Here is a 16,191-nt window from a genome sequence, read left to right as displayed (position 1 = left end):
GATTGTTGACGGGTGCTCAAGTGTCTCGCTCTCAGTGCCAGAGTGCAGTTTTTCGTGCTGCATGTCGAAACACGAGTTGTTCACTGACCTCCGGAGTGCATCAAAGTCAGGGTAGCAAGTAAAAAAAAAGAGAGAAAACAGAAGACATGTCAACAACAAATATGTAATGAAGACATAGTATATTGACGTTTCATTTTATCTTCTCTGTATGATAAGGTCAGAGAAGTCTGAGACATTTACAACATGTATGGCCATAGAAGGGTTAATAAGAAAAATGAAATACTAAAATGATAATTTGGAGCATATACTTGTGTGGAAAAGCCATGCAGGGGCTACATGATGTCCCATGGAGACACACAGACACTTCAAATCTCCAGTGGGAACTGTCCTGATCCACTAAATGAGAGTTTTTGTGTGCTACTGCCCTGCTGCCAGCCCACTAAGCTCACCAGCACGATTCATTCATGAACTCTTCTGTCCTGGACCTTTGCCCAGTGTGTCCCGTGACATAAAGTTTGAGTTGGACTGAAATCTCAAAAAAAAAAAAAAATCTGCCTCAAGTAAAACAAAAATGAAATGAGGTTTCATAGACTTATGAGTTATGACAACATGAGGTATTTCATATTGGGTTTAGTCTTTTTAGATTTCCTGATGACCACCCAGTGAGTTAATAATGAGCTAACAGGCAACATTAGACTACAATGAGCCACTGAGACTGCTGCCCTCTTCTCTTTCTCCCAAACTGTCCATCACATCTGACACAATAAAACTCAAAAAGAAGCGTGTACATATCCAACATCCAAGATGTTGAGAAAAGTGTCTTAAAAAGCAATAAGAAGAAGAAATGGAGTGGAATCAAGCTAGTTCATATAGGCCACGCATTATCTTTTTATATTATATTGTTTTTTTTCTGATATTATTTTTGGGTAATTTATTACATTTTATTTTGGTATTATTTTAATTGTCTGATTTTATTTACCTCACTACAGGCCTGATATACATATATATATATATATATATATATATATATATATATATATATATATAATATTATATATATATATATAATTATATATATAATTATATGATATTATATATATATAATATTATATATACATATATATTATATAATGTATATAATATTAAATAAAGTGTATTATTATTATTATTATTATGCAGTCAGGAGACATATTCCACCTGCCAGAGAACAAATCAAACGCACCCTGGTGTGATGGGACGGTCTGTTTGATCTGTCAGTCAGTGCCCTGCCCGCTGCTTTAATGTACTAGCCTGCTGCTAACATTGCTTGTTTGCAAACAACACTTCTGAATCCACTCGTTACTAATAATGTAGCGTTTCATTACGAAGCTGAACGTCACCTGCTCGCAGTCAAGTCCTCCTTAGTGGAGCAGTGAGCGAGACAGAATCCCCCGACCTTTCTGCTGACAGTCAGAACCCAACAACTCCTCTCATCGGTGATTACCCAGCTGTGGGACTCGAACGCAATTTGGAGCCGGAAGCAGTCTTCCTGTCAGCGATGGGAACATGGCATCTCTTCCCGAAGACGTCACGCTTCACTTCACCAAGGTAAGTGCTGCCGTTGCTCACGTGCACCCTGCAGATTTGCTAATGAGCAGTGCTGTTTTACTGTTTGTATGCTGCTGCTTTGTGGTTGTTGTTTTGCACAGTCAATTATGCTGCTTTTATTCTGTTGTGAAAATGCTCATGCTTCAATATTTTGAGTATTAATGTAAAGAGTAAAGTAGTAAAGAGGTTTTGTGGCATGTTTTGCCCCTTTGCTTCTGTTGTTTTGGCAATTGTTTTTTTCTATTTACTCCCTGCAGGGCCTATAGTGGAGCATAATGTTGTTTATTGGCTTTAGAAAGGTAAGCATACCTGTTTCCTTGCTACACTGAACAGCTGTAACGTTTAATCTTTGTACTGTTTTCTGTTGCTTATGAAATTTCATAAGGGGACATTGCTACGTCATTCTTTTTTTTTTTCTTAATCTGCAGGTGTGTTGTTGGTGGATTGACTTTAGTTCACAAAATAGAATATTCCATCATGGTCTGTGGTGCCAAGCAGGAAAGTGGCCACAAAGCCGCTGGTGTTTTGCGGCCTGTATGAAATGGATTTTACATAATGGCTGGTGTCAGGCTCTGTATCTAATGTGGCTCTCAGGGCAAAGTATTCATCGCCACTCCCCAGTCGCTTCTGTGCTGATCTTGACCTGGTGTATGGTTGTAGGGAGCGCAGCAGCGTCTATATCACTTCTGCACATCATCTGTATCCACAAGATAAATCCACTGCATGTGAGTTGAATGAATTTAGGGATTATGCATTTTGGTCATTAAACATGTGTGTCAATAGCCGTGTGCCGTGCTGAAGTATGTTTGAGAAAGACGCTGGACCCCAATATGCTCTTTTATTGTACGTCACTGGGGACATAAGCATGTAATTAACTGGAGTATTGCTGTAGTCATATAATTCACATTGTGTTGCCTTTTAGTTTGTGGGAATCTTTTCCTTTGTCAATGCTATAGAAACACACTGTATGAGAGATTTATAGCTGGATTCTCCCAGTACCAAATGAGTATGATGTCACTTGGCAAGGACAGTAAATATACACTAAAGCAGCTATCGTCAAGTCCAATTTCATGTCCACATGAAGCCTTTTAATTACTGCTGATAGGGTCATGAGGGGAACCCTCTCTTCCAAGAAAAACAATGAAACTTCTGGGCCATATTTTCAACACTTTCCCTAAATAGTCTAGAGAGCAACAATTTCACAATGTATACATATCAACATATTTCCCATATTGCTGTACATCATAGATATCCATCATATGATTAGAAGGAGTACAGTGTTTTGGACCAGTCGGACAAGTTCAAGGAGAATATTAAACATGTTTAGTATGAGACTGACATCGCGCTGAATCGTTCTCGACTCATTACAGTTTGTAAGCATGGATTACAACATTCTTCTCCTCTGGCTTCCCTGAATGTGAAACATCCGTGTGGACCACACTGTTAGTCTTTCCCCCGGGCCAATTTTAGCTCCAAAATGTTGTCAAATTGAGATGCCCATTTGATATCACTATGATGACAGAGAATGCCTGCGATGCCGCTCCTGTTATTTTTATAGAGTTCAACTGGATCACACGTTGTGGGGGACAAAGCGGCGCGGATACTACAACAGATTAAACATCAGCAAAGTATTGTTATTAAGTGTGTGTGTGTGTGTGTGTGTGTGTGTGTGTGTGTGTGTGTGTGTGTGTGTGTGTGTGTGTGTGTGTGTGTATGTACAGCTTAGCTAATTGCTCGACAAAAACTTAACTTTTCAAAGAAAGTGACTTCCTTGAAGAGAATGTTACATTTAAACTTTGGAGATGTTTAGTCATGTACTGTTGCTATCTGCGCCCGCCATCTGCCAGTCCAGTTATGTTTCTGGAAAATGTACCGGACTTTAAAACGCCGACGCTGTTGGTTGCATTATCTTGATCCTCTCCCTGCCATAACTGAATTCAGGGCTAAAACCCAGGAGACCGGAAGACCTCTAATAGGAGTGACAAAGGGGATCGACAAGGTTTAATTTAGAACCAGTGAGGTATTCTGGGACCTGCATTTCAAAGGTGAAAATACCTCCCTAGACAGTTCTACAAACTGGGACACTGTTGCACCCAACGCTGAATGAGGAAAAGAATGACTTGGGTGTAAAAATGTGGCATCCCCGGCATAAATTCATGTTATCAGTCACGGACACAAATCATTTTTTGTGTTGGCTGAAATGTAAAGTACATTACAGTACATCTAAAAAAAAAATTAAGATCTTTGAATGCGATGTTGGAGTTGTGAAAAGCCAAGTGACCTCAGGTACGGTAACTGTGACGTTCAACCTCAACCGATGCAGGAATAATAGTTACATTTCATAACGGACTTAAATTGTCAGTGTTGTGCTTTATCACGTTTGGTTGAACTGGGGAATGGAAATATGAACCTTTTTTGAGGGCCAGAGCAGCCCCCCCCCACCCCCCACCCCCTCACTGTACTATATATGTGAACGGCTCTCACCTTTCTAATCTTTAAGAAAAACACAGCCAACGAGCTCTTCATGTACATTCAAAGTAGGCTCCTTTTTGTTTGCAATTAACTTTTGACTTGCGAACGTTTGACACGGCGTGTCGTTTGGCTTCGTTCAAAGCACTTTGCTGCAGCCCCGCCCCCCCCCTTCATTACGTGGACTTCAAAAAATCTGTTGACCCTCAGCATCCACATCTTGTTGTCAGAGTCATTTAGATCTACAAGCCCCCTCTGAGGGTTGCGTCTCCAACGGCCGAGCATGATGTCTGGCTGCAGTACCAGATGTTGAAAAAGTCAAATTCAGGGTCCACAGCTACTTCGCTGCTCCTTCTGCAACGTCTTGGCCGAGTTTCATGAAATACTTCACTCCTCAAAACACCGGTTGGAGCCAGTGAATATGCGCACAAAGGACTGAAAGCACAGTTGCAAAAGATTGCCTTTTAAAAGTATTCTGTCACAATACGATGACAGAAGAAACATGCTGTGCTGGCCTTTGTGATGAAGACTAAGTGATGAGAAAAGCTGCACAACCTTAAGATACAACTCCGCACTGAGAAGCATACATGTATGATAACAAGGACCTCATACAAATATAAACTCTTTTAAACAGAAACTTGTGTTTTTAATATTTTCCTGTATAATTAGGATCATCAGCTTTACAGTACATATCTTGCTGTTCAGTTCTAGTTAAGATCTGCGACAATTTAGCAGCATATAAATGTTTTTTAATGTACAATCTCAGGCCTTTTAGTTTGAGGGAAGTAGCATTATACGTTGTTAGCAGCGTAAACTGTTGGAGGCACACAGCTGTGGTGTGGTTGTGTCTGTTAAAGCTGGCAGTATTGAAGGTCAACCACCATTGGTAACTGACAATACTGAACCTTCATCACACCAACAGAAAAACTTTTTCTTTATATATCACTAAAGTTTCAGTTCACCAACTGAGACCAAACAGCACACAGGGGTAAAAAAAACAAACACATTTGCTTGAGCGTAAAGCTCCTGGACAGTGATCCGAGTTAAAAATAATGAAATGTGCCTCAACATCAGTGATCCATAGCTTTAAAAGCTAACTTCGTACAGCACCCATGCAAGATGTAGTGGTGAAGGTTCTTTTTTTACATCAACAAAATGAAAAAGCTGCATCTGAGTAAAGTACTGTAAGATTTCGATAGCATTCTGGAATTTACTGCCATTAAAGTAGAGACATGAGTAGTGGATGAAAAAGAAAAAGAAACAATTATGGCCTAGAGAAACTAGAAGTAGGTAAATTAACAACAAAGGCTGCAGGCATGATGGCTAACCGGGTGTTCGGATCAGAAACCGCTGCTTTGGTAGCATGTTGTTTAAGGTACTTATTAGGTTGTAACGGTATGAGATTTTTACGGTTTCTTAGAAAATATCACAGCATCAAGGTATGGCGATATACGGTATTACATTATTATTATTATTAGTAGTAGTAGTAGTAGTAGTAGTAGTAGTACAATGGCTCTAAAAGGAATGAGAACTGAATTTCAATTTACAAAATCAAAAACCTGATTTAGAAAATAGTATGGAACTATAATATGTTATATGACTGAAGTTTACATGTTGGCAGAATGTTAAATGAAAACAAACATCAGCTGTAAGCTTTTTAAAGTAATGTCCTATGATTGTTAACAATTAGTGTGTATATACAAGATAATATTTAATACTGTAGGTGCGCAACAGCGCAGTCGGCCTCCTCCCGTCTGTAACTCAAACAAGCTCCCTTATTGTCAGTTTTTTTTCAATACCATACATCAGCAAATGTACATGGTATGACGACCGTCAATGTTAATACCGCGGTATACCCTGATGCAGGTATACCGTTACAACCCTAGTACTGGTGATATGAGACCCAGGAGGGGCAGTTTTATATGATAACCATGAGCTTTAGGACTCATCAGACACCAAATCACTGCACAGCAGTTTGGAATATTATTGCACTGGATTTGACAACTTTGGATTTCATCACGTCAAAAATATCGTCCTGCATGACTATCATCAGGTGAAGGTGTTAAGTAATCTACATAGACCGTGCACCTGCATGTACAGTTGTGGTCAAAAGTTTACATACACTTGTAAAGAACATAATGTCATGGCTCTCTTGAGTTTCCAGTTATTTCTACAACTCTGATTTTTCTCTGATAGAGTGATTGGAACAGATACTTCTTTGTCACAAAAAACATTCATGAAGTTTGGTTCTTTCAGCAGATTTTGTCACTTTTTCTGTTAACCCATAATAAAGTCATGAAAGAACCAAACTTCATGAATGTTTTTTGTGACAAAGAAGTATCTGTTCCAATCACTCTATCAGAGAAAAATCAGAGTTGTAGAAATAACGGGGAAACTCAAGAGAGCCATGACATTATGTTCTTTACAAGTGTATGTAAACTTTTGACCACAACTGTATGTGATTGGCCTACACAACGTTTTTACCAGACAATGCAAACATTTTTGACGGAGTAGTATAATTGAAATGTATGTGGGGGCTGTGTTGTTGTTGTTGTTGGGGTTTTTTTTTGGGGGGGGGGGGGTTATGCTGTTCTTTTGTCTCTCTGAACACGGTCTAAGCACAATTGCTTGAAGCTGTCAGAGTCGCACCAAAACACAACAAAATGAAAACGAAGACAAAGAGCCAGAGGTAGAAATTATAAAGTTCTCCATAAGGAAACACAGCCAGAATGTGTTCGACTAATTGCAGATAGAATATGTGGGATACTGTATGAAACATGTTTCAGACACCACTCCAAAGAAGTCCATTCGCCGCTTCATTGTTCCTGCTTATTCTGTCATTTCTTTCCCGGGAACCTGCTAAAATTCAGTTCTGCAGCAAGTATGCAGCCACTTTAACGTCCTTGCTTGTTCTTCTGTTTGCGGTTCCTTCCGGTTCACAGTGTGATTATTTGATCTTATTCGAGTAGGAACTTTTTCACAAGCTCCCTCCGACTGTTTGCTGGTTTGTTAGAGTTGCACTCATTAGCAGCAATTGTCTTTTTTTGTATTTGAAATGATTTGTTGCAGTACCATACAATGATATCATTTTAAATGATACAATGTCAGTGTTTTTACAATACCTCCAAAGATCTCTCCGTCTTTCTTTCCTTATGTCTCTCTCTCTTCAGGCTAAATATTACTGTAAATATGATCATCGGTATGAGCAGGATGTCATGTTCTCACACCGTATTAACACTCTATTAAACAAGCAGACATCACCTCAGAACTCTGCTTCAAACAAGGGTGCGTTTACAACAGAACAATACGATATAGTCAACCGTTTTGTATCAAAGATTCAATGTTTATCTTTTAAAAAAGCACTTGTTAAAGCAGCACACAATCAGTGACTGGGCCTAACTTCCAGTTTAGCATCAAAGTCTGTGTAGTCTCTGCTTCATGAAGTGTCAACAGGATCAAAAGCCAGAGAGGTATGACAGTTAAGAGATCCCGAATATATATATATACCCCATAATACAATGCAGTCATTAGTGAGCAGGTTGAGTCCGTCCGTAGGGACTTGTGATTGGTCAGGTCTCCTCGTTAGGTGATGTCCAGCCAATCGGGCCGCTTGTGGGGTTTGCAGGTGTGAACGTCCACCAAGTCCTCGCAGTGGCTGCACTCCACGGCGCAGCACCACTTGAACTTGCACTCGCACTTGGTGACACGTTTGACGCGCATGGTGTCGTAGCCCCGCCCACAGCACATGACCTCGCAGCCGTCTGTGCCTCTGGAGGACTTGTTGCACACTCGGCCTGCTGTGCCCAATGAGCCTGTGAAGAAAAATGTACACGTTTGCGTTGGAGAGTAAGTCATAGTTTTCTTCTGGCGCAGTGAAACATCTCATTTGGTTCACAGCCCAGTACGCAATACATGAAAATACATTTCTAGTCTGAAAAAAATGAATGCTACATTGGAAAATGAATGTTATTCATATAGTTAAATGTTTTCATATTAATAAAAGTTCTTTTATATATTATTATTTTTTAAACATTCAACAAGACAAACCATAATTACAGCCTTACCAACAATTAAGCTTTAGTACAGTTAAAAAAAATCTATATTTGTTATGTTATAGAAACAAAATTCTGGAAGAGCTGTAGTTGCATGCAAATTGTTTTGACATAATGTAATAGCAAACATTTGATCTTGCTATTTACATTTTTTTTTTTTGAGGTACAAGCTGCCTGTGGCCTATTTCAGCTGGCATTCTCTTCCCCTCCCGCTAGCTATTTTGCAAGAGCATCGTCTCTGCATTTTTGCGATTGTGATTGGTTTCAAAAGGTACAAACAAGCCAGAGCGTTTTCCCCCTATGCCAGAAAGATAATGTGTGGATCCAGATCTTTGTTTAGCGCCGACACAGCGCTGTGGACGTAAGTCAGGCTATACGAAACAAAATGTCCTCTAGCTATTTGCTAACTCTAAGTCTCTCTGGAGTATCTGAGCGTATCTGGGGGGAGGAGGGATGGGTGATTTCGCATTACACATAAATGTTTGATCCAGTGGTGTTACAAAAATAGTGATAAGTGCCGCTTTTTTAGGAATCAGAACTCTATTTTTGAAGTGTAAACGACATGCACCTTTTCTATTGCACATACAGTAACTCTATAGTCGCTGTTCTTCTTCAGTGGTTGTTTGTCCGAGTCACATATCAGCTCAACTTAATTCCTTTTTGGAAAACCTCCAGTGAGGACAAACTGTAGATGTCCAGAACTGCTAATCTTGGCAGTTGACCACCTCTGAACACCACAGTGAATATTTTGATGCTGAAAAGTGAAACAGTTCTTCCAAAGCGGAATTTCCACACTCCTCGGCAGGGTATTGGCTTACAGACACGCTGACAGAACAGTCTAGGAGAACAAACACAAAGATGTCCACGTACTCGGGTGTAAAATCTAAGCCTAAGATCAAATGCCATGTCTAATAACAGAGCGTCCCTGAAGTAAAGAAAAAAGGATAAGAGGAGCTATTCCCCTCAGGCTCTAGGGAGTGGAGCCTAATACTGACCAAAGGAAGGATTTGAAAAATAAGCCTGCATGTATCCTTAGGCTATGAATTCCTATACAATGGAGATTAGTGGTGAGGAGGGTCATAAGCTTCTTTTTAAGATCACCTTTTTAACAAGGAAAGACGGCCTTTCCTTTGAGCGAACACACCTCCATTACGCCTCAGTTGTCGAGCTGCAACCAAGCTAACAGCAGGGAGGAGCGGGAGAATCTGGTGGTACCGTCATGTCCCCTGCACATGTGCACTACGCTATCTTACCTAACCTATTAACAGTGAGCTAGTGAACTCCTTCACGCTCTATTGAAGGGGGCTGGGTTGGAGGAGAGAGACAGAGCTTAACAAGGTAAAGCAAACACTAGGAATTAAAGGGGATGTGAAAGGTCAAATCATTGAACGGTAAGCTGTGTAGGAATGCAAGCCTCCAGTGGACGAGTCGCTGATTCTCAGAGCGTTTCGAAGTGACAGGACCAACCACCTGTTTGACTTGTCTCTTAGCAATATACTCAGTTGTCTTTTAATTGGAGACGGATGTATTAAATGATTGAACACAAAAATGTGTCACTGAATCTGAGAATATAGATTGACGGTGTTTTGCTGACCTGAATAAAATATAGATATGTCTTAATTATGAATTATTCCACATACTGGGAATGACTCAATCCAGTCTTTGTGATCAGTTTGGAATCGGGATTTGGATCATCTCTTCCACGTACAATAGTTTTAAATTTCATAGCAAGGTCTGTACCTGGGACATTATGTCGGCTAAGAGAGATTGCCGTTGGCTTCATCAGATACACTTTGGTGCTTTAAGGGATGATGACCTATAATGTATTCTGAATTCTGGTGGGGAAACTCAAAAGTAGAGCCTGAGCAATAAAATAGCCAGGCCAGTGTATTTGGTGATATTGGATTATCCACAAATGTTGACCGAAAATGAAAAAAAAAAGAAAAAAAAAGGGAATTTAGAAACAGTGACGTAGTTTGTCCACCAGAGAGCACTGACAAGTTTATTTCTTGACTTTAAAGTGTCTCAGTACACATCTTGGTCACAATTCTTACAAGTCAAAGTCAATGGTTCTTAATCCAACATTGTTTGTTAATGTTATGTTTTTATGTAAATACATATTTACTGGATTTCTAAGCTCACAAATATCTCAAAACTTAAGCATGGCTAAATACCAAAAGGGTTTGGGAAAACGTTGCGTAATTTGAGTTGAGTGACCCATTTTAAAAATGAATAAGAGCACTGAGCTCAGAGTACTGTATCATTTTGTAAATTTACAGCCACAATTGTTCTACAGTCTTTATTTCCCTCTTTTTATTCATGTGCATTTCAATATATATATATATATATATATATATAATTTTCACTTTTTAAAGAAAAACCTAATTCTTCATTTATTCACTGACCTGCTGAGCGGTCCGTGAGACAGTAATCTGGTGAGTTCTCGACGTACACCAACTCATTCTTGGTGCTTCCCTTGAAGTCCTTGTCAGCCACCATGAAGCCCGTCCCGTCCTGGTTCATGGTCACCTCGATGGCTGTGTTGTACTTCTTGCGAAGGTAGTCTCCCGTTCGCCTGAAGTCAGACATCGCCAGCCAGCAGGTCCTCAGAGAACAGGAGCCACTGACCCCGTGACACTTGCACTCCAGCTTCATAAAGCGCTTCACTGCCTAGAGCAGAGGTCAAAGGTGACAGGGTGTTAAGCCTATGATGTTGCCCACGGCATGATGTAGGTGTGATCAGCTCTGCTTCCCTCTGACTGGAGTTTGCTTTAAGTTATCTTCCTCCAGAGACCTTTTGAAACAAACTGGCTTGTTTGTGTTGAACCTGAAACTAAGTCTAATCTACCGCTGAAAACAAATTCATAGTGTGTGCTGTTGGGGGGGGTTTCACTCACTTTGTTCCCTGATGTGAAGTGTATGTATGTGTGTGTGTGTATATATATATATATATATATATATATATACACACATTACATGCAGAATGCATTATGCAGAATAATATATTATATTACTGGAATCCCTTAAATGTTGCAGCTGGTGATGGTGGAGCTCATTTTAATTACTTTATATACTGCTGGTTAGTATAATCCCTAATAATATATCATAATTAATGTTTAAGTCGTGTACTCTGAATGTTTTAAGGAGCCAGAGTGCATCAAAAAAGCCTCAAAATATAGCTTGTTTATAAAAAATATATTCCCACATAATGAATCCCAATTTAACCCCTGCTGCTCACCATCCGTCCACACCGGTTGTTGTGCAGGTTCATCAGTGCTCGAGCGTCTTTCACCATCCTCTCTCGAGCGTCGACGAACGCCTTGGCAAATTTGATGCCGTAGTTGATGTTGTCGCTGCATCCACCCCAGTCGAAAATGCCCCTGTCGTCGCTCGCTCGCCCTCGCTTGTGGCCATCACAGTTGCAGATCTTTAGCTCTCCCTGACTGCAGGCCCTGGTAATGGCGTAGACCACTCCTGCCGAAGAGATCGCGTACACGAACGCTGCCTCACGGCTGCCTGGGTGCACGGGAAAGAGAGGTGTTGTAATTAAATCGTTCAGAAACTAATGTTATTTTTCTATGGAATGTGTTTGCAAATTTTCTTCCTGACACTTTTCATTTGACAGTGTTGTAAACGTTAACGGAAAGCGGCCGCAACTAGTTTTGTTGCTTTCTTTGTTCAGATTCAAGATGTTCTTTTAGTGCCCAAGTTCATTGTGTTGCTGCTCAGTAAAGCAGCCTTTCTCCAGTATATTCCTGACAGCAGGAGCACAAAAATCATTCCATTTATGGTGGATGGTCCAGACAGTGGTAGAAGCATGCTGGCTATAACACCACAGTCCACCTCACTCTCCTTTCACCTTTTTTATTTTGCACAGATGGCAGCTTTCTCAGTCACTGGGCTGTGTTTTCATTTCAGACAAGAGGAGATTTTGGGGGTTATTTGGTCTGGCTTTCCCACCCACCTCCTGCTCTCATTCCTGCTCACGCAATGAAGCAGAACACAGGCGATATGTCAGGGAGTAAAGCTTTGTCTGGCTGCCAGAGACATCTACCCAAATATTTACATCTCCTATTACTGTTTATACATCACCAGTGTGGATCTCTCGATCTGCTACTTGTTTTCGGAGAACATCCACTTTCCCAATCTTCCCTCATTCCAGAGAAGGTGAAAAAAAAATCCACCACTTTCTCTTTCTGTCTGTATTCTAGGACCGAGTTGATTTAATAAGACACCTATTAATTATCTGCTTATCTGGTAACAGCAGAGGCATTTACAAGGATGATTAACTCGAGTGTCTCTGACATAAACAACCGCTGTCACGCACGCACAAGGAACCACACAGATAGAAAGCCCCGTCACACATGTGCAGACTCACTTCGCAGCATCACCCTGCCAAACACAGTGTGGTCCCGGTCCAGCGTGCTGCAGTTCCAGCGGTGGTGTCTGAACTGGTGCTGGCACTCTTTGATCCACTCTTTGGCTCCCTCGCCGAGGGACTGCATCAGGTCCGGGTGCCGCTGGCACAGCTGCCGCTGCTTGTTCACCAGGCCGGGAATGTTGTCGCAGATCACCCGAGCACCCAGCGCTCCGATGTACCTGCGAGGCGCAGTGTTGATCGTGATAGGTTAAAGGGGCACTCCTCCAATTTTACACCTAGTGTTTATTCGTCCTGTGGGCCTACACATCTTAGCCTGTGCAAAGTGGATCACTGTAGTGTGGCTCCGGAGGAGCTGTGTCAAGTCTGAGAAAGTAACCCACGATGATGTCATCAGGGTTATCTCAGCGTTCACGCAGTGTGGGTAGAATGGGATTTGGTAGTGTTTGGGCCTTGTTGCAAGATTGTTACCCCCGTTGCTAACTTTTTGTTCATGCAAATAAATATCCTAAATCAGCTACTTTTGCTGCGCTATACATTTGTAATGGTTCATAACAAGTAAATACAGATACAAACAAACAAACAAACAAACATTTGCAATTGTTGAATAAGTTGTCTTGATTTTATTTTATTTAAGTATTGCTGTCAGCGATGGCGATTTTGCAGTCATTTTGTCACTGGTTTGTTGACCTTTTTGTAGTTCTTTTGACTACCTGTGAGTCATAAATTCCTGATACTCCAACTTTGTGGTTGGGAGGGACTAGTTCCTCGTCCTGACCAAGAAATGGTCAGGACCAAAAACACTACACTTTTTGTAGTGTTGTTTTTTTTTTTGTAGTAAACAAACAAGATACTATGTGTTCGAGAAATGCATTGATGATTGTAGGAGGATTTTGTTATTTTTGGACTGAGCCGGGCTGGCTGTTTCCGGTCTTTATGCTAAGCTATGCCAGTCGGCTTCTGTTTATAGCTTCATATTTAGCGTACAGACGAGAGAGACATATCTTCATCTTCAGTCGCTCGGCAAGAAAGCAAATAAAGTTATGTCCTCAAAATGTCGAACTTTAAATTGAGATTACCTGATTGGCCTCCTGCTAGCATGCCTACATTTCTTCACATCCATACCCCTTTGTCTTGTCGAGACTCAGATATTCAGGACGTAGAAGAGATTATTAAATTCCTCACGTTCAGTGAAAAGCATCTCTTTCCCTGTGACGGGTCTTTGCTTCCTGCTCCATTCAGACATAATCCCATACTTTGTAGCAACTCTTAAAAGGGCGGGTCACATGCTGGTGGTATTGTGACACTGGGGGGGGGGCCTCTCTTATCAACAGAGGACAGTCATCTACAGTGCAAGTGACCGCTCAGGCCTTTCCCTCCCAGCCAGCCAGATCAACCATATGCAGGCGCAGCCCTCCCACCCCCTTCCCTAAGCCTGAACGCTCCACTCTCCATCCGGATATCATTATAGGCCCTAATCACAGCCACATTTGTGTCGCCTGGCCACCGAGACAGAAACGGACGTAGCAGGCATTTTCCACTCCCGTTATGGCTGTCCCGGTCCCGTTACAACTGCGACTATCTGCCTGAGCAGTAAAGCAGAGCAGAAGCACTACTTGTGTTTATTGTGCGTTGTACATGCCGGCTGTGCCAAAAGACCCCTGACCGTCTCCAAGAGGACACACACATAGAAAGGGAGAGGGAAGTGGGTCCTGTGCAGCAAAGGCACATGGGGCTCATCTAAATTATCGCAATGGTTAAAAATAGGCCCTAACAATACCAACCAGGATTAAATAAGTATTAATCATCTCGACACAAAGCTTCCAAGACTCTCCTGCTCTGTGTCTCTCTCAGTTTCTCTGGAATTTGTCAGTAATTTAATCGCATTTCTTTCTTTTTTTTCATAATGCATTTGCATAAGGGATTATTGCACAATGGAAAATAGGATAACGTATGCTTTTAGCTCTCTTGGGAAATTACTATCCACGTTGTTATTTACAAAGGGTGCATTTTTTAATCTAAATCCAACTTGTAAAACAGAGGCTAATTGTTATGGGGGTGCAGGGCTGCACATGAAGGAAGAAAACGTAGAATTAGAGCTGCTTCTCTGTGGTTGGTTAAATATAAAGTGGGCAACACATCAAATACAATTGCTGTAAGTGTGGCCGACACATGAGACCAACTACTTCAGGTGGGTGGGATGAGGGGGTGCTTATCCTCCATGTTTTAGTTTTTTTCACCTCTGAGCATTTAAAACCTCAAGAGAATTATCATCAAGGGGCATTTATTCATGCACCAGTGCCAGCACCTGCCACTTGCTTCGGGCAAGATGGATGGATAGGGGAGATCCCCCCCCCCCCCCCCCCCCCAACACCATTAATCTTAATAAACACATGACACACATTGCTGTGCCCAACATTTCACTTTGCATTGATGTTTAAAAAAAATAAAATAAAATAAAACAAGAACAAATTCCCATGTAGAGGTGACCTAAAATGAATGTGTCCCATTTCTACCTTTTATTGGATATGTTTAACTAAATTGTTGAAGGTTCTTTTGGCAAAAAAAAAAGTGCCTTTATCAAGATGAAAGTTTTAGATCATGTTTGTCAAAGAAAATTACGATTGTACTATTTTTTCTGCGTTTTTAACAGGATAGTTTTCCATCTTTGTACCTGACAGAGGAAAACATTCGTGAAAATGGCAAACTTGAGAGTAAAAACTAAACATTTTGTTTTAGTTATGTTTGCATCAAAACCCTTTTCTATAAACTTTTCTATAACTTAACTTAGAGTTTTATAGATGTTTATCTAATTAACAAATACATCGTGCTTGTGATTAACACGGATCTAAATGTCAGCAGACGCACTGTAAAGATCTCACTCACCACCACGATGAATCCACCCTCGGTGTGAAAATCAGCAGGAGCAAAATAAAAATGAAGTAAATTTTGATGGGTTTGGAGTGATGTTGGGTTTTTCTCCCATTTCTGCTCCCCATAGTCCTGCTGCTGTGCGCTACGCTCCGAGACTTCATCAGACAAAACATGTTTCTTCCTTTCATGTGTTGGCAAAAGCTGCACAATCAGGTGTGAAAGTCCTTGACGCTTGTCTGCCGTCCATCATCTGGAAACAAAAACAGCCTCACGTGGAAGGAAAGTGCTTTAAGACTCCATAGGTCAACATTTTAATAAAGCCATGCAGATTTTCCGTCTGTATCCATAATCTTCAGTAACGTCGGTGATTGTGAGCAGAATAAGTCCCCGCGCTCCGTCTCAGATGTCTCCAACAGTCTTGTATCAGCAATAAATTCAACTTTTCTCCTCAGTTTGCTGCGCACTGAATTTAATACCATTTAAAGCTGCGTTGGAAAAAAAAAAAAATCCGATGCTGTAACACGGTGGCGAGGTCGCTTAAATCAGATGCGCGTCAAGTGGAAGAACCGTTTCCGTGGATCATTACGCGCACCTTTCCTGCTGCAGCCAGGAATGAAGATGCGCACCGTAACGCGCAGCGCTCCGCTCCAGTGCGTCAGCTGTCTGTGACCCCCCCCACCCCCCCTTCCCCCCCCTCCCTCCACCCTTTGTCTGAAAATGACAAATAGCGGTATGTAGACCAACAGACAGCAGGGCAGGAGATGTATATATTTAGTTTGATGGAAAGTAATCCTGCACGGGATATCTACGGAGCAACGCATCCAACTTGTT

General features: G+C 41.2%; 1 protein-coding gene across 1 annotated transcript; it reads right to left on the bottom strand.

Annotated features, from left to right (window-relative positions):
- Positions 1 to 6,510: 6,510 nt before the first annotated feature.
- Positions 6,511 to 15,939, bottom strand: LOC137873917 (protein Wnt-2b-A-like). The gene is made up of 5 exons (XM_068712424.1): positions 15,373 to 15,939; positions 12,487 to 12,707; positions 11,347 to 11,624; positions 10,514 to 10,778; positions 6,511 to 7,868 (listed from the first exon to the last, which is right to left on the bottom strand). The coding sequence occupies exons 1-5, from the start codon at positions 15,546 to 15,548 to the stop codon at positions 7,639 to 7,641; spliced, it is 1,170 nt and encodes a 389-aa protein (XP_068568525.1). The 5' UTR covers positions 15,549 to 15,939; the 3' UTR covers positions 6,511 to 7,638.
- Positions 15,940 to 16,191: the final 252 nt, after the last annotated feature.

Source organism: Cebidichthys violaceus, unplaced genomic scaffold (genome assembly GCF_023349555.1).
Source record: "Cebidichthys violaceus isolate CVI_PGR_0920_01 unplaced genomic scaffold, fCebVio1.0.p SCAF_17, whole genome shotgun sequence".
Lineage (NCBI taxonomy): Eukaryota > Metazoa > Chordata > Actinopteri > Perciformes > Stichaeidae > Cebidichthys > Cebidichthys violaceus.
This window is presented reverse-complemented; position numbering and strand designations above follow the sequence as displayed.